Raw genomic sequence first — 20,108 nt, forward strand, 5'->3', positions numbered from 1 at the left:
GTATAGTTTATGTCTATCTTCAAGAGTTCGCCTGTTAATTTCCTTCAGTATCTCTGTGACAATCTCCCATGGATTAAACAAATTTTTTGTGCTGCCCTTCTCTATACACATTCGATATCCCCTGTTAGTCCTGTCTGGTACAAGTCCCACACACTTGAGCAATATTCTAGGATGGATCGTACAAGTGATTTGTAAGCAATCTCTTTTGTAGACTGATTGTATTTCCACAGTATTCTACCAATAAACTGAACAGTGGAAAATCCAGGATGGAATGTAACAATACGAGAGAAGGAAAGTCGCTACTCTCCATATAGCGGAGATGCTGAGTCGCAATACGCACTACAAAAAGATTCACACAATTAAAGCTTTCGGCCATTAAGGCCTTTGTCAGCAGTAGACACTACACACACACACACACACACACACACACACACACACACACACACACACACTTCTGCTGTCTCAGAGAGTTGAGTGTGTGGATGTAGCACAAGTTGCAGGTTGTTAACACAGTTATAGAATTGTAACCTAGGGATTCATAGAATTTTAGTAAGCTTTTGGATAGATTTCAACAAAATATGTAGTAAAAGCCCTTAGCGAGCAAGGCACAGATTTAGTCTTAAGTGAGTATACCAAAGGATATTTATATCAGTGTTACAGATTATACTAAACTCATTAGATAGTGGGAACTTCAGAATGAGAAGAGGACCTTGGCTGGGATAATCTGTAACATCAAAAATATTCTCAGCAGTCTCGGAATGAAGGGAGATAGAGGTTTAACGTGCCAATGGTGACGAGATCAATAGAGATAGAGCGACAGCTCACACTGGGGAAGGATTTCATTAGGACAGTGGATAGTTCAGTATTGAATGAGGCATTAAGCAGTATTATCCATATAATTGAGTCTTTCTCACCAGCCAGAAATAAGTCTTCGTATCCATAAACTGGAAAATGAAGAAGGAATATTTGTTAATGGAATAGTCCTAAACTACAGTTGTTTTGATTATGGCTGCAATAAGTACAAAAATAGGTCTTAAAGGTCAGTAGTAAGAAGATAAGAAAAAAATAAAATAATAACAAACCAGTGTATTGAAAGAGAATATTACAAATTTACAGTGAAGTCACAAAACCAGTTGATGTATTTATATATTTACTTAACAGTAATGGAAATCACTGAATGGAATAATGAGTGGTTGGCTTAGCTAGTTTTGTGTTCCATGGTTCATTTGTGTGGTTACTCATGATGGTCTAGAACAAGCCGCTTTACATTCACATTACACATGCATATGTGAATATGTTGACATTATTTTTTAATTATGGATGTTAGTAATTCCTGTGCACCAACTTTTACACATTACAAAAATAGCAGTTCTTCTACAGAGTAGGAGGAGTTATCAAGGAAATTCTTTTTAGTACTTTTCAAATTTAAGTTCACTGTCCATGGACACATGGTTAAAATTTTTGGTAACTGCATTGTGCACCCCCTTTACATGCTGAAGGAAACATCAGTGTGGAGTAATGAATGTAATTTTTCCTTCAGATATTGTAATCTTGTACCGGGAAAAGCAGTCAAATGTAAAGATTTTAAACAATCATACAAAATGGAGATTCAAAGTTTTTTACTAGTTATTATTTCCTCCCCCATGTGTTAAATTTATCATTGGTGTAGAGCCTCTAGAAGTAGAGAACTGAGTATGTTGTGTCTTTTTGAAACTGAGAGTGAGACCATTCACAGAAAGCCACTCAGTTTATTGGAGTTGAAGACAGTGACGGGATGGACAGCAAAATAAGTTAGCAGAAGAGTAAACACAAGTTGTAGTGTTCGTAGCTAACTAGGTTTTTAAAACTAAATATTTGGGTCACAGAAGCTGTTGTAGGTGTTCACTGTTTATGCAAAATGTATAACACAGTCATAAACAGAAAAAACCACACAGTGAAATGCAATTCTCTGTTGGTGAAGTACTGCACCAGTGAGAAGAGTGTGTGCAAAAATAGTTGTGACTTGGTAGCATCATGCTAAGTATACTGATGTTAGAGCTTCATTGTCAAATAAATGCTCTCAGTATGAAGGCTATTGGTTATAGAGAACTGCCTCAATTCAGAACGTGTAAGATACCAACTGTTGGCTGCCTCAGCTGCAACTTGATGTGTGTTGATACCCGTAATTGGGACAGTAAGATCAGCTTGAACTTTGTGTGTGGCCATAGGAAACCGACAACTCATTTGCAGTTTTATTTAGAAAAAAACTTGTATGTTAATTAATGACTTTTGTGTCGTAGATAAATCTCTTTTACTGGGTCATTCCATGTCAAGTCACCCAGGCCTTCACACCAACCATGTCAGATTTTGATGAAACTTGGTACAATTACTTCTTTTATCATCCTGAAAGCACTTGTAAAAATTTTTTGCTCTATCTCTTATAGTTCTTTTTTATAAATTTTTAAAGTTTTTAGATTTGGCGTTGTTTCAGCAGTCAGAAATCGTAACTTAAACGTGTCCTCACAACTAAAAAAATTTGTATATTAAAGAATACTCAAGATATCAGTATGAAATTTTGGAATAAGTTTGTGTATTATATCTAACTGTTAAAAGAATTACCATAAAGATATATTAAAATCTTCCAAATGAAAAAAAAATTACAAGGTTTTTTAGCTAACAGATGTTTAGTTTTACAAAAACTGCAATACCTGGAGTGTCAGACCTGATAGAAAGCTCAAATTTGTTTTAAAATACTCTTAATTGTATAGGGTATTAGATAAAAGAAAAATTATGTTGTCTTTTTAACCTGTTTAATAGTTATCTAATTTTTAAAATAATATTAATTATAATTTAAAAATAAAAAGTACCAAGTGACTTTGACACCAAAAATCAGTTTTTGTCTTCTTGGAGTAACAATGTACGCTTGGATTTTGTTATTTACTCCTGTGTTTTGAAGTAAAAAATTATTACAGTGTTAAATAGTGCCTGGATAGTATTTTATTAAGTTAATTCGAACTTTCAGTAAGTACTGTTACTTAGTTTACAGAGATTCTTTTCCAATATCCTATAAAAGTAACCAGAAAAGTAATCAGACCAAAAGTGAAATCAGTATGTCATATATTCAAACCTGTAGTGTAGGGTTATTTAAAAAATCTGACTGTTTCCAAACAACCTACACACCTTCAAAAAAGTTACAACCGGTATCTGAATTGAGTGAGGAAGAAAAAGATTTGATCCACTTACAATCTGGAATTAATCTGTGTGAATTTAAGAATATATGTTCATACCACAGCTACTACTTTCTAAATGTTTCTGAAAAGTATCAAACAACATGTGTAGACCCACTAAAAAAACACAAAAAGCCCATCAAAAAATCGTTGAGAAATGTAGGTTTGGATCTTTCTAAACAATTACTGACAAAAAATATTAGCATAAAACCTGGACAAAAGCTTTGCTCAACATGCCGTAACTTTTGCAGGGAAAAATAAAGAGTTGAAGTCAATGAAAGTGAAAAAATAAAGAGTTGAAGTCAATGAAAGTGAAACAGATGATGAAGTCATGGTTGAATTATAATCATTGGAATCCAGAAATGAATCCCTCGTACAAACAAACATTGCTCTTGATAATTTAAGTTTAACACCGATAAAGCTTCATGGCTTGTCAGAACAAAGTAAAGGGTCTTATTTTAAAAAGAAGGTTAGCAGTATTGAAAAGACTGCAAAAAAGGCGGTTTCGAAAGCATTAAAATATGATGCACCACGTTCTGATGACGAAGAAGATACAAGTGTGGTTGAGAAAGCAAAGGATTTTGATGTAATGATTTCTCTTATGAAAGGGAAGATTTCATCTGTTGGGAGGTCTAGAAAAATCCAGATTCTGACCTTGGCGCCAGATTCTTGGAGTTGAAATAAAGTGATGAAAGAATTTAATGTAAGTGAGTACATGGTGCGACAAGCTAGAAAGCTAAAATCTGGAAAGGGTATTTTGGAAACTCCTGGTCCAAAAAAAGGTAAAACTCTTTCTGAAAATACAGTAAGACTTGTAACAGATTTTTATGAAAAGGATGAAAGTTCCAGAGTGCTACCTGGAACAAAAGACAAAGTAAGTGTTCAAAAAAATGTGTACATACAAAAAAGACTCATTTTGTGTAACTTGAGAGAACTCTATTATTCTTTCAAATGGGAGAATCCCGAGGTAGAAGTAGGATTTTCAAAATTTTGTTTCTTGAGACATAAATGGTGTATCCTTGCTGGTGCTGCAGACACACACACTGTATGTGTATGCAGTATCCATCAGAATGTTAAACTATTACTGGATGCTGTGAAAATTGAAGAATCTTATAAAGGCTGTTGATATACTTTCCGGGATGTGAGGTCGTGGTCCAAGAACTTTTCTGCTCAGCGGAGCAGCGCCTCTGAGGAAGTCCAGCGCAGTCCTGGACGAAACGTAAGGAGCAGAAAAGTTCTTGGACCACGACCTCACATCCCGGAAAGTATATCAACAGCCATGTCAACCGGTCGTGAAAGCCTTCATTCTACAATCTTATAAAGACCTAATTAAGATGCTTGTGTGCAACACGGAAAACCAAAACTGCATGCTACATCATTGCGACAGCTGTCCTCCTAATACTGCACTAACTGAGCACTTAACTGAAAAACTAAGTGAAGATTATGATTTAGAAGAAGAAATTGTAATCAATCAGTGGGTTAACACAGACAGGGCAGAAATGATCAGACAGTCTATCAGTGTTGAAGGCTACATTTCTTTATTGGTTAGGTCATTGGAAAAGCTCACCCCGCACTCGTTTATAGCAAAATCCCAATCAGCAGCCTTTAAAAGATTGAAAGAAGACCCACCACCCAAAACAGCAATTATTGTGATGGATTTCAGTGAAAATTATTCCTTTGTTATACAAAATGAGATCCAAATTTACCACTGGAATAGAGGTGGTTGTACTCTACACCCAGTTGGAGTTTTTCTAAGAAATGAGGAAAACAATGTTTTTGTTTCCAACCACTGTTTTATTAGTGATGGCCAAGAACATGACACTGGTTTTGTTAACTTTGTACAAAAAGAATTTACAAAGTGGCTGTCATTACATCATACTGACATTGACTCAGTTCACTACTTTACAGATGGTTGTGCTGGGCAGTACAAAAATAGAAACAGTTTTAAAAATTTGACTGAACACTTGAGAGGCTTTAATTTGAAGGCCCAACACTCTTTTTTTGCAACAAGTCATGGGAAGTCAATTTATGATGGCCTAGGAGGAACTATTAAAAGAATTTTAAGGAAAGGTTTCAGACGAAGAACAAATAATGACTGCAATCGATGTGTACAAGTTTTGTGAAAAAAATATTGAAAACATTAATTTTCACTTTATTGACAAAAAAGAAGCTGATTTGCTATGGTTAAAACTAGAAAAACGTTTTTCAGCAACCCGAACCATTCCTGGAACAAGAAGTTTTCATAACTTCAAACCACTTCCAACAAACAACCTTGAAATCAGAATGACTACAGATAGTGTAAAACCCTCCTTAGTCTTTTCTTTCCATTCTTCTTCTGATTGGGTTCATGTTGAACCATCCATAAATAGCTATGTGGCTGCAAATTATGATGGTAACTGGTACTTTGGACTGGTAAAAACAATATTCAATGATGAAGAAGATGCAGAAATTATATTTCTACATCCTTAAGGACCAGCTGCATCATTTTATTGGCCTGAAAGAGAAGATTCTTGCATAGTGCCTTTGGAGCACATAGTCTGTGTAGTAGACGCACCTCAATCAAGCAGCACTGGAAGAATGTATTACTTCAAAAAAGACTGTATCAAAAGAACTGAAAGCTGTAGGATGAAGTGGAAAAACAGTTTGAATCAGCATTAATATTTATTAAAAAGACAAAATTACTCAAAAAATTCAATGTTTCAAGCAATCAGTTGGGTTATACATAATTGTCGTAAGTACACTATCTTTGTACATAATTCTAATGTAATCTACTATAATTAATAAACATGTTAAAAAGCCATCATTATTTTTGTTTTATCAAGTAGCCTATATGTTTAAGAGTAAATTAAAACAAATTTGAGCATTCTATCAGGTCTGAGACTCTTGATATTGCAATTCTTATAAAACAAAACATCCGTTAAAAAAAAAGAAAACTATATATATATATATTTCATAGAAAATATTAATATATTTTAATAGTATCATTTTTATCTTCAAATATGTATAATAAATAAACTTGCTGCTGCAAAAATTCATGGTGTTATCTAAAAGAGTTCTTAAGATAAGCAATTTTAAAGTTTTGAATACAAATTAAATTTACCATTTCCGAAGGTTCGGAAAACGCAAAACATAAAAACTTTAAAAATTTATACAGCAAAAAAATTTGCAGGTGTTGTCAGGATGGTATTAGAACCATTTGAGCCAAATTTCATGAAAATCTAAGGAGGTGGGTGTAAAATTTATTTTTTATTGGGTGATTTGATATGGAATGACCCTACTGATATTCTTTGTATGGTGTAAACCTGTGTTCTCTGCTTGATCAGTAGTGAGTCTTCATTCTGTCCCTTCTTATTTAATATCAATAATTCTAATATTTTCCTCCACACCTTTTCATCACCAGTTTCTGCATCTTCCGCTCCAGCTTCATCCATTTTATCTCAATTCCAACACCCTCTAATACCTGTAAAAGGATATCTTAAAGCCTATGCCTATTGGGAAGGCTATCTTCAGTTGATGCCATTGTAACCAATGAAAAGTGCCAAAGTAACATGTAGGTCTTAATTGCGTTGATTTCTGCAATTATTTATCCGCTCACCTAAATTTGCTTTCATACAATGCCTGCCTGTACCATTCCCAAATTCTCCTTTGTGATTGTATCTCTATAGCTCACAGTGACATATAATTCCCATTGAGGTAAAAGTTGCAAGAAAGTCTGAGGTGTCTGGCTCTATAGCAGAGTTGTTCCAACATAGACGTGTGCAATGCTACTGACCCAGCCCTTCCAATATATAAGTGAAGCAAAAATTACCTCACTTGAAAGATTCGTCTACTGTAGGTGACAAATTGGATAGATGACAAGAATTGTAAAACAGAATAGTTACCCCATGCATCATTGGCAACTTTGGTGAAAAAATTTAGAGAACTGTCATGTGAAGCCAACTGCAGAAAGATGCTACTGCACCAACATGCATTTCACCTAAGGATCACAAGAAATTAGGGATCACATGGAGGCAAAAGAACAGTTGTTTTTCCCTTGCTCTGTTTGTAAATGGAGCATCAAAAGAAATGACTGGTAGTGGCACAGGGTACCCTCCACCATGCACCATACAGTTGGCCAGCGGAGTAAGTGTATAGATGGAGATTCGAAGGATAGGATCAAGTCATTTTTTACCTGCATTCTTCAATTTTTGTAGTATTGTGAAGATCTTCACTACTTTTGTCTTCATTGCAAGTATGACGAATTCTACTACAGCTGTTGATTCCTGTCAGGAACTTTGTTTCTGTGACCTGAATATGGCTCCGGTTGTCGGTCTACGGAATCTGTGTTTTGCTGCCATACAGAAGAGATGGAACTGCCATTGTAAAATGTATAAAATAAATCTACTCATTCCAGATACAAACTGAGCAAAGTAATGCAGTGGGCACAGTGTAAAGCTTTCTTGGTTTCTGTAAGTCACTCAAGCTTAACGGTGAGACTGTTACTTTGGAAAGGAATTGCTGATATGCTTCTTCATTCTTGTTCATTTTGAGATATGCTCGATTTCATAAGACCTTGTGTAAATGAGAAGTGAAAGCTTCAGTTTCTTTCATATATATTCAGAAGAAATGTGGTTCATATCTCTCTCCAGTTATCATTCCCATTTCCTGGAGTCGACTTGAATACTCTAGGTTTCTTTCAAAAAAATTACTGCCAATTTTTTGGCTCATCTCTGTTCAGATGAGTTACTGTTCTCTGTCTGATGGCCTCAGTGTTGAAAGGACATCGATTTTTAACTTCTCTGCCATCCTAAATACCAATCTGTGTTATAAGCACTGCACTGTTTTACTGGTTAAGCCTCAGTTTGAGCAATACATGGAGGCTAAAGTGTGAGAGTATGACATAGGAAAAGCTCATTAGAGTATGAAATAGTGAAAGCTCATTAAAGGCACTTGTGACATTCTCAATAACTACTTGTCAAGAAGACACTTATGATGTGATCAGGCAGGTACTGTGCAGGAGAAAAATGACATTTATTGTGTACCAACCCCAATTTAGAAACACTCTTAGTAATGGCATATAGCCCCCCCCCCCCTCTCTCTCTCTCTCTCTCTCTCTCTCTCTCTCTCTCAAAGAAAAGTATGGGGTACATCTGCACAGTAATGATTGTCAAGTAATTTATTTTCTTTATTTGGTGCTGTTGCAGGAACACGTTCAGAGAACATCGACCTCACAAATTCGGACTGAATATTTTCCAACAGATGAAATATGGATTTATGACAGCAATACAGAACTTTGGTAAGTGCAGAAGGTATTTTCTGTATGAGTTTCCTTGGGGTTATGTAATGATGATCTTTAAATATTTTGTGTAAGATAAATATTTATGATGACAGCTAGTGGGTGTCAGTATGTGCCTTGTCCAAAAGTGCAGTGCAGAATAAATTTATTTGTAAATAATCAGTAAGAATGGATAGAATTACCATGAACTTTTCAAAGAGCTCTGTAGGAAGTATTGTGTTTTTATAGTTATTAAATCAGTTAGGGACAGCAAAGAACAGGTAATTACACCACATTAGGTAAAAAGGATAGGAATACTTCCAGTTATAAAGCAGGTCGGACTTTCTTAGGCAAAACTTGCATTCTCAGAGGCTGAAGAAAATAGAGAGGATGAAATTATATGGAAAAGGGTAGGTCTAAATGGGAGAGATCCAAAATGGATGTGCAAAATATTGTAAAGTAATATTATATCATAGAGCATTCAGAAGTGGAATCTCAATGTAAAATGATGAAACCAAGCATGTAATAGACAAGGGAGATGAAATGCAAAGCAAGAGCACAGGAGGAAATGATAGACAAATATCAGACAAGCAAAATTGCAGAGAAAGTAACAAAAGTAAATTTACAGAACTTGCTTCATCTTTCCGTGTGTCTTCTGTCTTACTGCTTGCCTTTTTCTTCTCAATTAAGTATTCCACAGTTTCTGTAATTCACTTTCAATGATGGTTTTGTCTGTTATTTCATAACATTTGCTGCAGCTTGAAACAATTTTCTTTTATTTTCTGGGTGATCCATTTCAAGATATTAGCCCTATTATAGAATGCATGTTTTGTGTATTACATTTTTATGTGTGATCTTTCAAATGGGAGACTGCTGCATTATTCTGGTGCCTGGATCATAATGTAAACACATGGTTTTTTTTAATTACTTTTACATACAGATTTCTGCTGAGGAGGGCAGTTACGAATCTGTAAGTAAAAATTATTTCAAAATTCACCATTATCTTTTGAGAAAGATACATCAATAATTGTAAAATTAATTGTGTTTATGTTGCAGTAAAGGTATCACTATAACATAGCAACTTACATATCGGAAGCATCACACCGTAAAATGTCATAATACATGAAAATCACACTTGATTACATGACTTATTTCCCCAAATGTATCGTATGGAAAATAAAGGAAAATCGTGACTGGCAGCAGATTTTATAACAATTAAAACCATTGTTTTTCAAGTTGCAGGCTTTCACCAACTGTTTCTAATGGATAAAATAATACCACTTGAATCAGATGTCAGTATAGTTCCATCAATGAGGCTGCATATAATTTCTTTGTCTGGCCTTCTGTAATGAGCTCTCTGTTCATGAGTTGTTGAACTTTAACCTTCCTTGTGTGTAATCTGGCCAACATCATACTACAAATATACAAAGAACCCAAGTAATGGAGACCATAGTCTGGGTTTCCTCACAGGTTCTCTGTTTCCCAGATATCTATAAAATGAAGAAGCCTCGGTTTCCCTCTCCTCCCTCCAGTTACCCTTCTGTTGGTTCTTCTCTTGGCACACATTGTTTGGACTTACACAGGAACCATCTTTACTCAAGGAAAAATTGTTGAATGTATTTTTCAGTTACCCATTCACTACACACTACAAAATGAAACAATTATATAGATTCATCTTTGGATAAATAAAATCAACAAGCCTTGGTTCATATGCAGAATACTGACTTGACAGCCTGTGAGTCATAAGAAAGGAAGGAAGAAACTAGGCAAGGCACTCAGGTGGAACTGCCCCAAAATATGTATTAAAATATAGTTCTCAGTAATGTATTACAGAATTTAAATTCTCAGAATGCATTTTGCTTGTTTCCCAAGCAGATTTAAGTAATGACAGTCAACATCTTAGGAACTGTTCATATTGATTATCAAGTGATGTTTTTTGAACAGATAGAGCTAATCTTAAGACTGCATCTTGAAATGCTGGTTAGTCGTGTGTAGTAGAGGTTTCAGACATGGCCTCTACAGAGTTGAGCTCCAATGGGCTTCCCAAAGGCTCTGATCATTCAGCATGAAGGTGTCCTACCAATTTCCACACTATCTTTGTGTTCACTGTGTACATCAAAAGAGAATGAACAGAGTGGCTGAAACTTCGCTGTTGAATCCCTGCATCTCTATGATGCTTTGATGTGTCATTAACCGACATTTAGTATTGATGTTTTGATAGTGCTTTATAGTTTGGTTTGGTTTACCCAGGGAGACAAACAACAGTGGTCTTAACCCACAGTTATTATGCAGACATTTTTGCATGGCAGTTTTAGGTGGGGAGAGGGGGTGTTTTGATATGTGGTTGTGTAAAATAGTGGTAGAGGTCTGGGCTCCACCACCACGTTTACGATAATACCGACCTCAGCAACAATTGCACTGTAGTCGTGACCGAATGCTTTGTATACTCTACTTTGCTTTGTGTGTGTTGCCTGTTCTTTCATTTTATTATTTTGAAATGAGTTTGTAGGTTAATCTTGATCTGTGACAGGATTTGAATATATTTCTCACACCAAAGGGGGGGGGGGCTGCAATCCATATGACTATATGTCAGTGCTGCTTTTGCTGAACAGGGATACGGACATACGCTGCGAGAGGGAGACGGGGCTCATTCCCCTTCACCAGCCTAAGCCATTATTTGTTTACATTCACGACCGATTGCCAGGTTATAGTGTCAGAGCAACATCTGCACCGAAACTGAGTTTATTGTGCAGTTCATCCCCCTGTCATTCTGTTAAGTTCAGCTAGTGCCCTTAAAGAGTAATAGGAGACCTTTTACAAGTTCTTTGTTAGACACAGGTTCTTTGGAGAGGATTGTGGCATATTCATTCATTCAGACAGCTGAGCAGCAGTCAGAAATTTCTTATCAATCCCTGCTATGAGATCACAGATTGTTGCAGAATGCCATGAAACCCTTGTGAGGCTAGCGAAAAGCAACAAGGTAAACCTATTGTGGATTCCTAGTCATTCAGGAATTAGTGGCAGTGAATAAGTTGATAGGGTGGCCAGAGAAGGAGCAACAACTCTTTTGGAACAGAACCTGTCCTACCCATCACTAAGGCGATGATGAAATCAAAACTACATAGCTAGACTGTGAAGCAGAATATTAGACTAAGAGCCAAGAGCAAAGACACGCCAAGCTAATGATGCTGATCTTACAGTTTAGGAGAAGTTTTAGAGTCTGAGCGTTAACAGGAGACAGATCACTCATGGTAGGAGTAATGAACAGCTTTAGAAACTTCAGCAGACACCTGCACACAGTGGTTATGAAGGAAAAAAGTCCTAATTGTAGACTCTGTGGCAACACACTTAATTTTCCAGTCCAAGCATAGCAGTTTTTGTGCTTGCTTGCAATGTTTGCGGATGAAAGTGTATTGTTAGTAAGTTTCTTTTTGTGAGTGTGTTGTGCCTGAGTTATAGTAAGTTTTATTTCTTTTTGAATAACTGCAGCATACCACCTGCCTGAGATAAGCACAGTATTACTTCATTGTGCAATTTACTAGGCAAATATTTGGAAGATGAGCTTAAAATAAAAGGGAAGGAATTCGATGTCCCCAACATGACCTAAACATCAATCAAGACCAAAAACAGTGAGTCCAGAGCAATGTACAATGCAACCGAATGGCTGTGAAGTGAAAAGTGCATTTTTTCCCTCACCTATCTTGTTACAAATATTAGTGATAGCAACAGTACTGAGAATGGTATCACAGACTTACAAAATTTCCACATAGAAGTGAAAGAACATAATTCCAATGAAAAATGTTCAAATGTTTGTATTGAATTTGCTGTGTTAGGGAAGTGGACACATTATGTACCAACTAAATAGTGCTTACCATCTCCATATGAAGATATAGAACAAAAATGTGTCAATGAACCTGAATATGCTGGGTAAACTGATAGACTGCATTAAATTTTGTGACAAATTGCAAGCTTGCATTAAGGGGTCATGCCAAAACAGGAAGTCCAAGAACTTGGGGAATTTTTTGAGGGCGAGCTGGAGTAATGTCGGAAATGGACAGCGATTTGATGCAGCATATTGAAAAATAAGAAAATCAGGTTGTCTTTCCTCTGTCCATAACAACTCAAAGTAAACTCCTGACCGAGCGAGGTGGCGCAGTGGCTAGCACACTGGACTCGCATTCGGGAGGACGACGGTTCAATCCCGCGTCCGGCCATCCTGATTTAGGTTTTCCGTGATTTCCCTAAATCGTTCCAGGCACATGCTGGGATGGTTCCTTTGAAGGGGCACGGCCGACTTCCTCCCCGTCCTTCCCTAATCCGATGAGACCGATGACCTCGCTGTTTGGTCTCCTCCCCCAAACAACCCCTAAACTCCTGAAATCAGTTGATGACATATGGCTCAATCTCGTCAGGAGTGAATTGTTGAAGACATATTTCCTATCATTTGAAGTTAATGAAACCACTGACTGTGCTCATTTGTCACAACTGGTTCTAATAATTCGGTATGAGCTACTGTGGAGAAGAAATGAAAGATTTATTTCCTTTTTATGACCAAAAAGTCACACTGCAGATGATGCAACTGTAGCTATTCTCAGTGAGCTAGACAAAATGAAAGTAAATGAAATGCCTGAAGCACTGGTAGCTTCATGTTACAATGGTGCTCTTTTTTGTAAGTGACCACAAAAGTGGAGTTAAAGTTAGAACTAAAGAAGTATATAAAAGTGCACATTTTATTCACTGCTATCTGCTTCAGTTACATTTAATTGTTGAATGTTTTGTGGCATGCAACAAGCAGGTGTGGATCTTCTTCAGTTGTTGGAAGAAATTTCTATCTTTTTTCTTACTTGTTCTCATTCCGTCAAGTGGAATTTCAGATTACAGAAGACAACCGCTGCATACAAATGCCAAAAGGAAATTGTTGACTCCGTGGAAAAAATTATTTACGATGATACCGATGATTACAGGACTGTTGGACTGAAAGGTTTCCTCCAAGATTTGCTGTTCTGATAACATTTTTTAAATAAAACCATGTTTCATTGACAGTCTGTTCAATACCGCAAAATAATATTTATGCAGTGAAAACTGTTGAATATGTATCTCATTTTGCAGCATCTGTCAAGCTTGTTAAGACCTCACTTTAAACTGACGATCACTGGGAACAAGAAGGCCCAACTGCAAAACTGGGACATCTCACAGAATCAAGAATGTGTGTGAACAAGATGCCTGCAACAACATCATAATGCAGATTGGTGATCAATTCAATTTTGATGATCACTTGTCAGCTGCACAGCTGTTTGAACCATCGTTGTTTTCGAAACATGAAATTGTACGGCCAGAAAATGAACAGAATACTGCTGATACTTTGTTTAAATTACAGTCATCAGACTTCTGTAATCACCTGAATGTGTTGTACATCCAAAAGGACTTCATGGAAGCATCAAATGCTGTGACCTTATTGAACTTTTTGTATGAAAACAATTTGACAAAAACTAGGTGTTGTAAACTCCTGCAGATAGTAGTGACCTTGCTAATGATGACTGAAGAGGCGGAACACTGCTTTTCTATGCTAAAGGAGATGAAAACATCCGTACGAAATACTATGAATGACAACAGACTTTGTGCATTTGTGATGTGTTCTCTTTTTTTTGGGGGGGGGGGGGATTATTGAATTGCTCATATTTCAATGAAATGGTCATGAGCCATTTTGCAGCACTGAAGGGGACACTAGCTGATTTCATCTATAAACAGATTCATGAAGGTAAGCAAAATGTGCATTAATTGATGATAAGAAGCCATCCCTCAGTTTAACTAACTACTTAGCCTACTAAAGGAAGTGCTAAAAAAGGGCAGTAACATGTTGACCCACTGATTTCACATTTTGCAGCACTTTTGTACAACAAACTGTTGTAAAAATTGTGCAGTTTGTAGAGATATTTAATGTACTGTGTGACTTAAAACTTCATGTTTTCATAATACAGAATTGTATAAATATGAAAACCATACTTTGTGTAGTTGGCTTCATTTTATGGACTAAAATTACTAATTATGAAATATTCACTATTGTAAAATGATTGTAACAATAACTGTATTCAATTATACAGTGGAATATAGTGAACCAACCACATTCGTCCATTCTGGTGGTCACAAACTGCTGTGCAGTACTCCACTGCCTAGCTGATAGTTTCATAATGATGCCCAGCAGTTGGCAGCACTTGTGCATATGAAAAGGTTGAGCATTCAGTAATGTACACCTCAGATTTCAGTGGGAAAAAAATACTTCCATTGCAGCTAAGGCACAGTAAAAATTAATGTACACAATTGTAGCCAGAGGGCCTGAAAGGGTTAAATTAACATGATGGTTGCTCCGTTTCCTTCGTCAGCCAGTCACAGCACAAGACCCCTGACGTCACTGTTTTGTCATGTGAACCTAAAACACTGCTGACTGACCACACACAAAACATTAAATTCTCAAGTTGAGAATTGAAAACATAAAAAAAATAAGCATGCACAGAAGCTAACATACACCACATTAAAGATATCTGCAAGACATGCCACCAATTAATGCCTGTTTTACATATCTCAATAAATTTTGTTATAGACAAAATCAACTAATGTCCCCATCTGTGCTGCAGAATGGTTTATGACATGTTTTTTTAGTATAATTTGTTATGATAAAGTGTCATGAAATGTGACATCAACAGATAAATATGCTACTTATAGATCTTATCTTGGAGTTAGTATTTGAAGTTATTTATTAGTTGATTGTGAAATGGAAAGAATATACAATATGAAAACTTCTGGGTACAGTGTGATATTAGTGTCTACGTCCCTCTCACCCATCCCTTTAAATCTCGGTTGCAGTGACAGACAGAGAGTAGTGCAGCCCAAAGCCTGTGTTAATTCTGTTTGATAAATGTTCATTTTTCCCCAGTATATAAACTGTGAGCTGCACCTGAAAGAAACGGTATTCAAGAGAAATAGAAAGAAAAGACTAAAAGATAACCTATAAGAGATAGTAGGAAATAAATAAATGTGAAGGTAAGGCAATGGAATATTGTTTAAGAGTGATGTTTACATAGAAGAGACATATGGCTAGAGAGATTAGTTAAGGTGGATCCATGTACATTGTGTGAACCAACACATTGTTGTTGTCCATGTTCACACATGTCAAAACTGGATTCAGATAGGGTGTGAACTTATTAATTGTGGTATGTTGTTTAATTATTTACAATGCATGACAGAACACGTATGGCTATTTATCACAGACTCCCAAAATTGAGTCCAACCTTAATTATGTGGCACCTCATTGCAGTTTAAAGTAATGCTGTTGCCTAAGATTGTAAGTACGTAATGTGCAATTATGAACAGGCTATGCAGTGATATCAGTACATTTGATGGTAATTAGGAGGAAAACAAGTAGTTGTAGCAGTGGGAAAGGTGACGGAATGTACTTCTAGGATGTTGATGCTGTGTTACTCAATTTTAAAATATCACGATTGGTTTGTTTGGAAGAGGTATGCATTCATACGCATTACACTCTTTACTCAAGGCAGTACCATTTGTTGAATAATGTTGTATAACTTAAATGGGGATAAGTGTTTGATTTTTGGTTCAGATTTTAGCATACAGAAGCTCTTTGCTTGAAAGAGCACTGGAATCTCTGTCATTGCAGTCTCAATCTCTTCCTCTGGAGTGCATATGTGTCTCTGCCATCCTAACCAGAACTCCTCCCAGGAGGCTCACCACTCTTTGGTGAGTTTGTGCTTGTCTACCACCACCTGCAGCACCTCTTTCCTTTCTGTGCTGCATGTCTATCTTCCTGCTATTCTTTTTCCCCTTCCCTGGCAAGATTTCGTGGGTATCTTTGGGAGTGTATTCTGAAATTTTGATAGCCAGGTATCAGAACAGTCTCTTGTCAGCTTTTTCCTTCTTTCTCCATTCTCCATCTCCTACCCTTCCTCCACTTCGGCATTTGAGGTCTCTTTGTTTCTTATTCCTTCCTCTGCGCTCCTGTAGGCCAGCCTACATGTTTCACACGTAGCAGGTGACTGGGTAATGGCATAATTCTCAGCCTCGGGCCAACAGGTAGGATTCACTCATGACCCCTGGTACAGGCCAGGCCCAGGGAGAGATTGCCTGTGCTGTCACCTTCCCAATAGCCAATTGGTTCATTTGTTTGGAGTTCGAGAGCTGTGACCTGAGGCGTGAACATTCACCTCAGATAGGTGAGCCCCCCCCCTCTGAGGGAACCCCCAGTTGGATGGAGTGCGCCCTAGAGATGCTAGCAATCATGGGGAATTTTTATGCAATGAGCAAATTGCAGTCTCATTCTGTGTTTATAAAATGTAAATGGAATGAGGCTAAAGTTTCAAAGACTCTCACAGCTGCATGCCAGTTCCTCATGTTATCACACTCCGAAGGAAGTGAGTTCTTTGCTATGGTTAACCCATTTATTATTCAGAGAGGTGTTGATGCAATTGTAGGCCATGTGAAATCCTGCTCTCACTTATGTAGTGGGACATTGCTTCTGGATACTTGTGATTTTCAAGCCCAACAACTGCTTACAGCTTTGCTCCTCCACGTCTATCCTGTTTGTGTCGAGGCCCAACATACACTGGATTCTTCTCGTGATGTTATTTACACTCGGCTGCTCATGGTCTGAACTAGGGTTGAATCCAAAATTATCTCTCTAATCAGGGTGTCACATGCAATCCATCAGGTAATGAAAACAGTTGTAGCAAACTTAGCACCTGCAAGCACTCCTTTTCCCTCATTTGATCGAGTAGCGCTTCCATCAAAGATTACGGCAGGCTATGAAGTCATCACAGTCCGACCATATTTGCCAAACCCGATGCGTTGCTGCTAGTGTGAAAGTTATAACCACACTCGCATGTCCTGTCAAAACATAGCCAAATGTGTTACTTCTGGTACAGATGCTCACGAGGGTGATTTCCCACCTTCTTCACCCCATTGTATCAATTGTAATGGTGACCACGCCACCTTATCTAAGTGTACATCTATACTCTGTAAACCACCGTGAGGTGCGTGGCAGAGGGTATGTGCCATTGTACCTGTTATTAGGATTTCTTCCCGTTCTGTTCACATATGGAGCATGGGAAGAATAATTATTTTAATGCCTCTGCATGTGCAGTAATTATTTTAATCTCATCCTCACGATCCCTATGTGAGCTATGTGTAGGGAGTTGTAGTATATTCCTAGAGTCATCATTTACAGTCAGTTCTTGAAATGTGGTTAATAGACTTTCTTGGGATAGTTTACGTCTGTCTTCAGGAGTCTACCATGTAAGTTCCTTCAGTATCTCCGTGACTCTCCGTGACACTTTCCCATGGATCAGATAAACTTGTCACCATTTGTGCTGCCCATGTCTGTATACATTCAGTATGCCCCATTAGTCCTATTTGGTATGGGTTCCACACACTTGAGAAATATTCTAGAATCAGTCGCACAAGTGATCCCACAAGTGTCCCGTGTATCTCGATGAGCAGGCTGTCCATGAGTTGTGGGTGAAGGAAAAAGTACACTCCTGTGTTACTCACAAGTTGCTGGCTAGTCCAAAGCCCTGCATTTTTCCATCTAGCACTTATAATACCATTATCGCTATACCTCGCTCCTCGAAGGACATGGCCGTGCCGACTTGCGACTTCCAATTCAGTACTGCAGTTGTGAAATCATCCAGTATCATGGTAGCACCCATATCTCCTTCTCCTACCGCTGTGCAACGAGCTACCAAGTCTTCGCTTCTGGGGGTGAAATCACATTCTACTCAACTGGCAGGCTGGAAAGGATGAAAGGAACACTTCCGCAAAGACCTGTTACGTCCCTTGAACCAACAAATGTCATAATCTTCATCTGCCAACCGTAGAGGCTCTAAGAAGTTGAACAACGCGATATGGTATTCTCCTTCCCTGAATCAAAGATACTTTTCAACTGTGTCGCCACATCATACCCTCACCCAGCTGTCCTCAATTTTGCTGGTGCACACCACGTACCTTATTTCTGCCCTAGAATTTCTAGGCCAACCCAGGAAGAATGTCGACACTCCGTAGAACAGGATCTTCGAGCCTCTGCACCCTGTAGCAGTGAGTCCTCAAAGGCTGACACTCGGCAGTTGCTGAGGTAACTGTCCTTCATTTGTTCTCTCCTCCTCATTCCCCATTATGACTCTTCTCCAGTGGAACATTTGGGGTATTAGATGCAACAAGGAAGAGTTACGGCTGTTCTTGGAATCGCACCATCCATTTTCCGTCTCCACGAAACAAAATTGCATCCTCACAACTGCTTTGCTCCCTCACATTTCATTCCGTTCTACTTTGATATTCTCCTGCAGACAGCATTATCCTTACTACTGCAGAATGGGGGAGTGAGGCTGTTCGTCCGGTGTGACATCCATAGCCAAACCATCTCATTGACCACCCAGCTCAAGCTGTTGCAGTCCGCATTTTCCTTCATCATTTCACCTTTTCTCTTTGTAATGTCTACATCCCTTCATCATTCACTGTCAGCAGGGCAGACTTACTCCAGTCCGTTTCACTGCTCAAAGACCTTAAGAACCATCATCCACTTTGGGGCTCTCCGAGAACCTGTCCGAGAGGTTCCCTCTTGGCTGACCTTCTCAGTCAGCTCAACTCTACCTGTCTCAACACTGGAGCATCCATGTTCATTTCAGAGTCAACACACACTCAAGCGACCAGTTCCTGTGTGCTATCAATTTGCTGAAGAAGGTAATATTTGAGAAATTAGGGCTCATACGAAGGCATATAGACAGTGGATTTTCCCTCGCTCTGTTTGGGAGTGGAACGGGAAGGGAAATGACTATAGTGGTTCAGGGTACCACCCTCTGTGCACCGTACAGTGGCTTGCAGAGTATCTGTGTAGAAGTAGATGCTGACTCCTACCCCACCTGCGTGTAAACCCAATAGGCAGCTTGCTAAGGCCGACTGAAGGCTTTAGTCCTCTCCGGTGACCTTCGACAAACAACATTTCCCCAGTTGCGATGACCAGGCAGAATACCTTATGAACATTATCCTTACTACTGCAGAATGTTCCGTACCTAGCACTTCTTCTTTACTGTGCTGTGTTCCGATCCCCTGTTGGACTCAGGCATGCCGTGACGCAATTCACACGCGGATACGTGCTAACCGCATTTTTAGCCGTAACCCTTCGATGGCGAACTGTATTCGTTATAAACAGTAGCGTGCACAGTGTCATCACATTCTTCAGGATAGCATAAAAGTTAGCTGGATTTTATTTACTAGTTCTTTTAACAATTTCACTCCCTCATCTGTCACGAGTGGCAACCTCTGTCGGATCTCTAGGACCGAGATCCATTTCCCGATTTCTGGCCTGATCGTAGCAGATGATGTCATTGTGGACCCTGTTGCTATTTCAAGCAGCTTGGGCTGCTATTATGTAGAGATTTTAAGCTCCACCCACTGTCACCCCACCTTCCTTTCTCGGAAACAAGTGGAGGAGGCTCAGGTGTTATCCTCCGCCTCTCAGAATTGCGAATGCTCCAATGCTGCCTTTACTATGAAGGAACTAGACTGTGCTCTCATCTCATCCCCATCTTCCACCTCAGGGCTAGATGATGTTCAGATTCAGATGTTATAGCATCTTTCTCTTGCAG

The 20,108-nt window shown here is 38.3% G+C and overlaps 1 protein-coding gene across 4 annotated transcripts in view; it reads left to right on the plus strand.

The window, feature by feature from the left end:
• The window catches only part of LOC126106788 (kelch domain-containing protein 2-like), a 140,807-nt gene that overhangs the window by 26,586 nt on the left and 94,113 nt on the right, over positions 1–20,108 (plus strand). For all 4 annotated transcript variants that reach the window (XM_049913175.1, XM_049913172.1, XM_049913173.1 and 1 more), the window contains one exon: positions 8,390–8,481. In XM_049913175.1, the coding sequence (XP_049769132.1) occupies positions 8,390–8,481 (92 nt within the window). The remainder of the gene's footprint in view (positions 1–8,389; positions 8,482–20,108) is intronic.

This window comes from Schistocerca cancellata, chromosome 10, assembly GCF_023864275.1.
Source record: "Schistocerca cancellata isolate TAMUIC-IGC-003103 chromosome 10, iqSchCanc2.1, whole genome shotgun sequence".
NCBI lineage: Eukaryota > Metazoa > Arthropoda > Insecta > Orthoptera > Acrididae > Schistocerca > Schistocerca cancellata.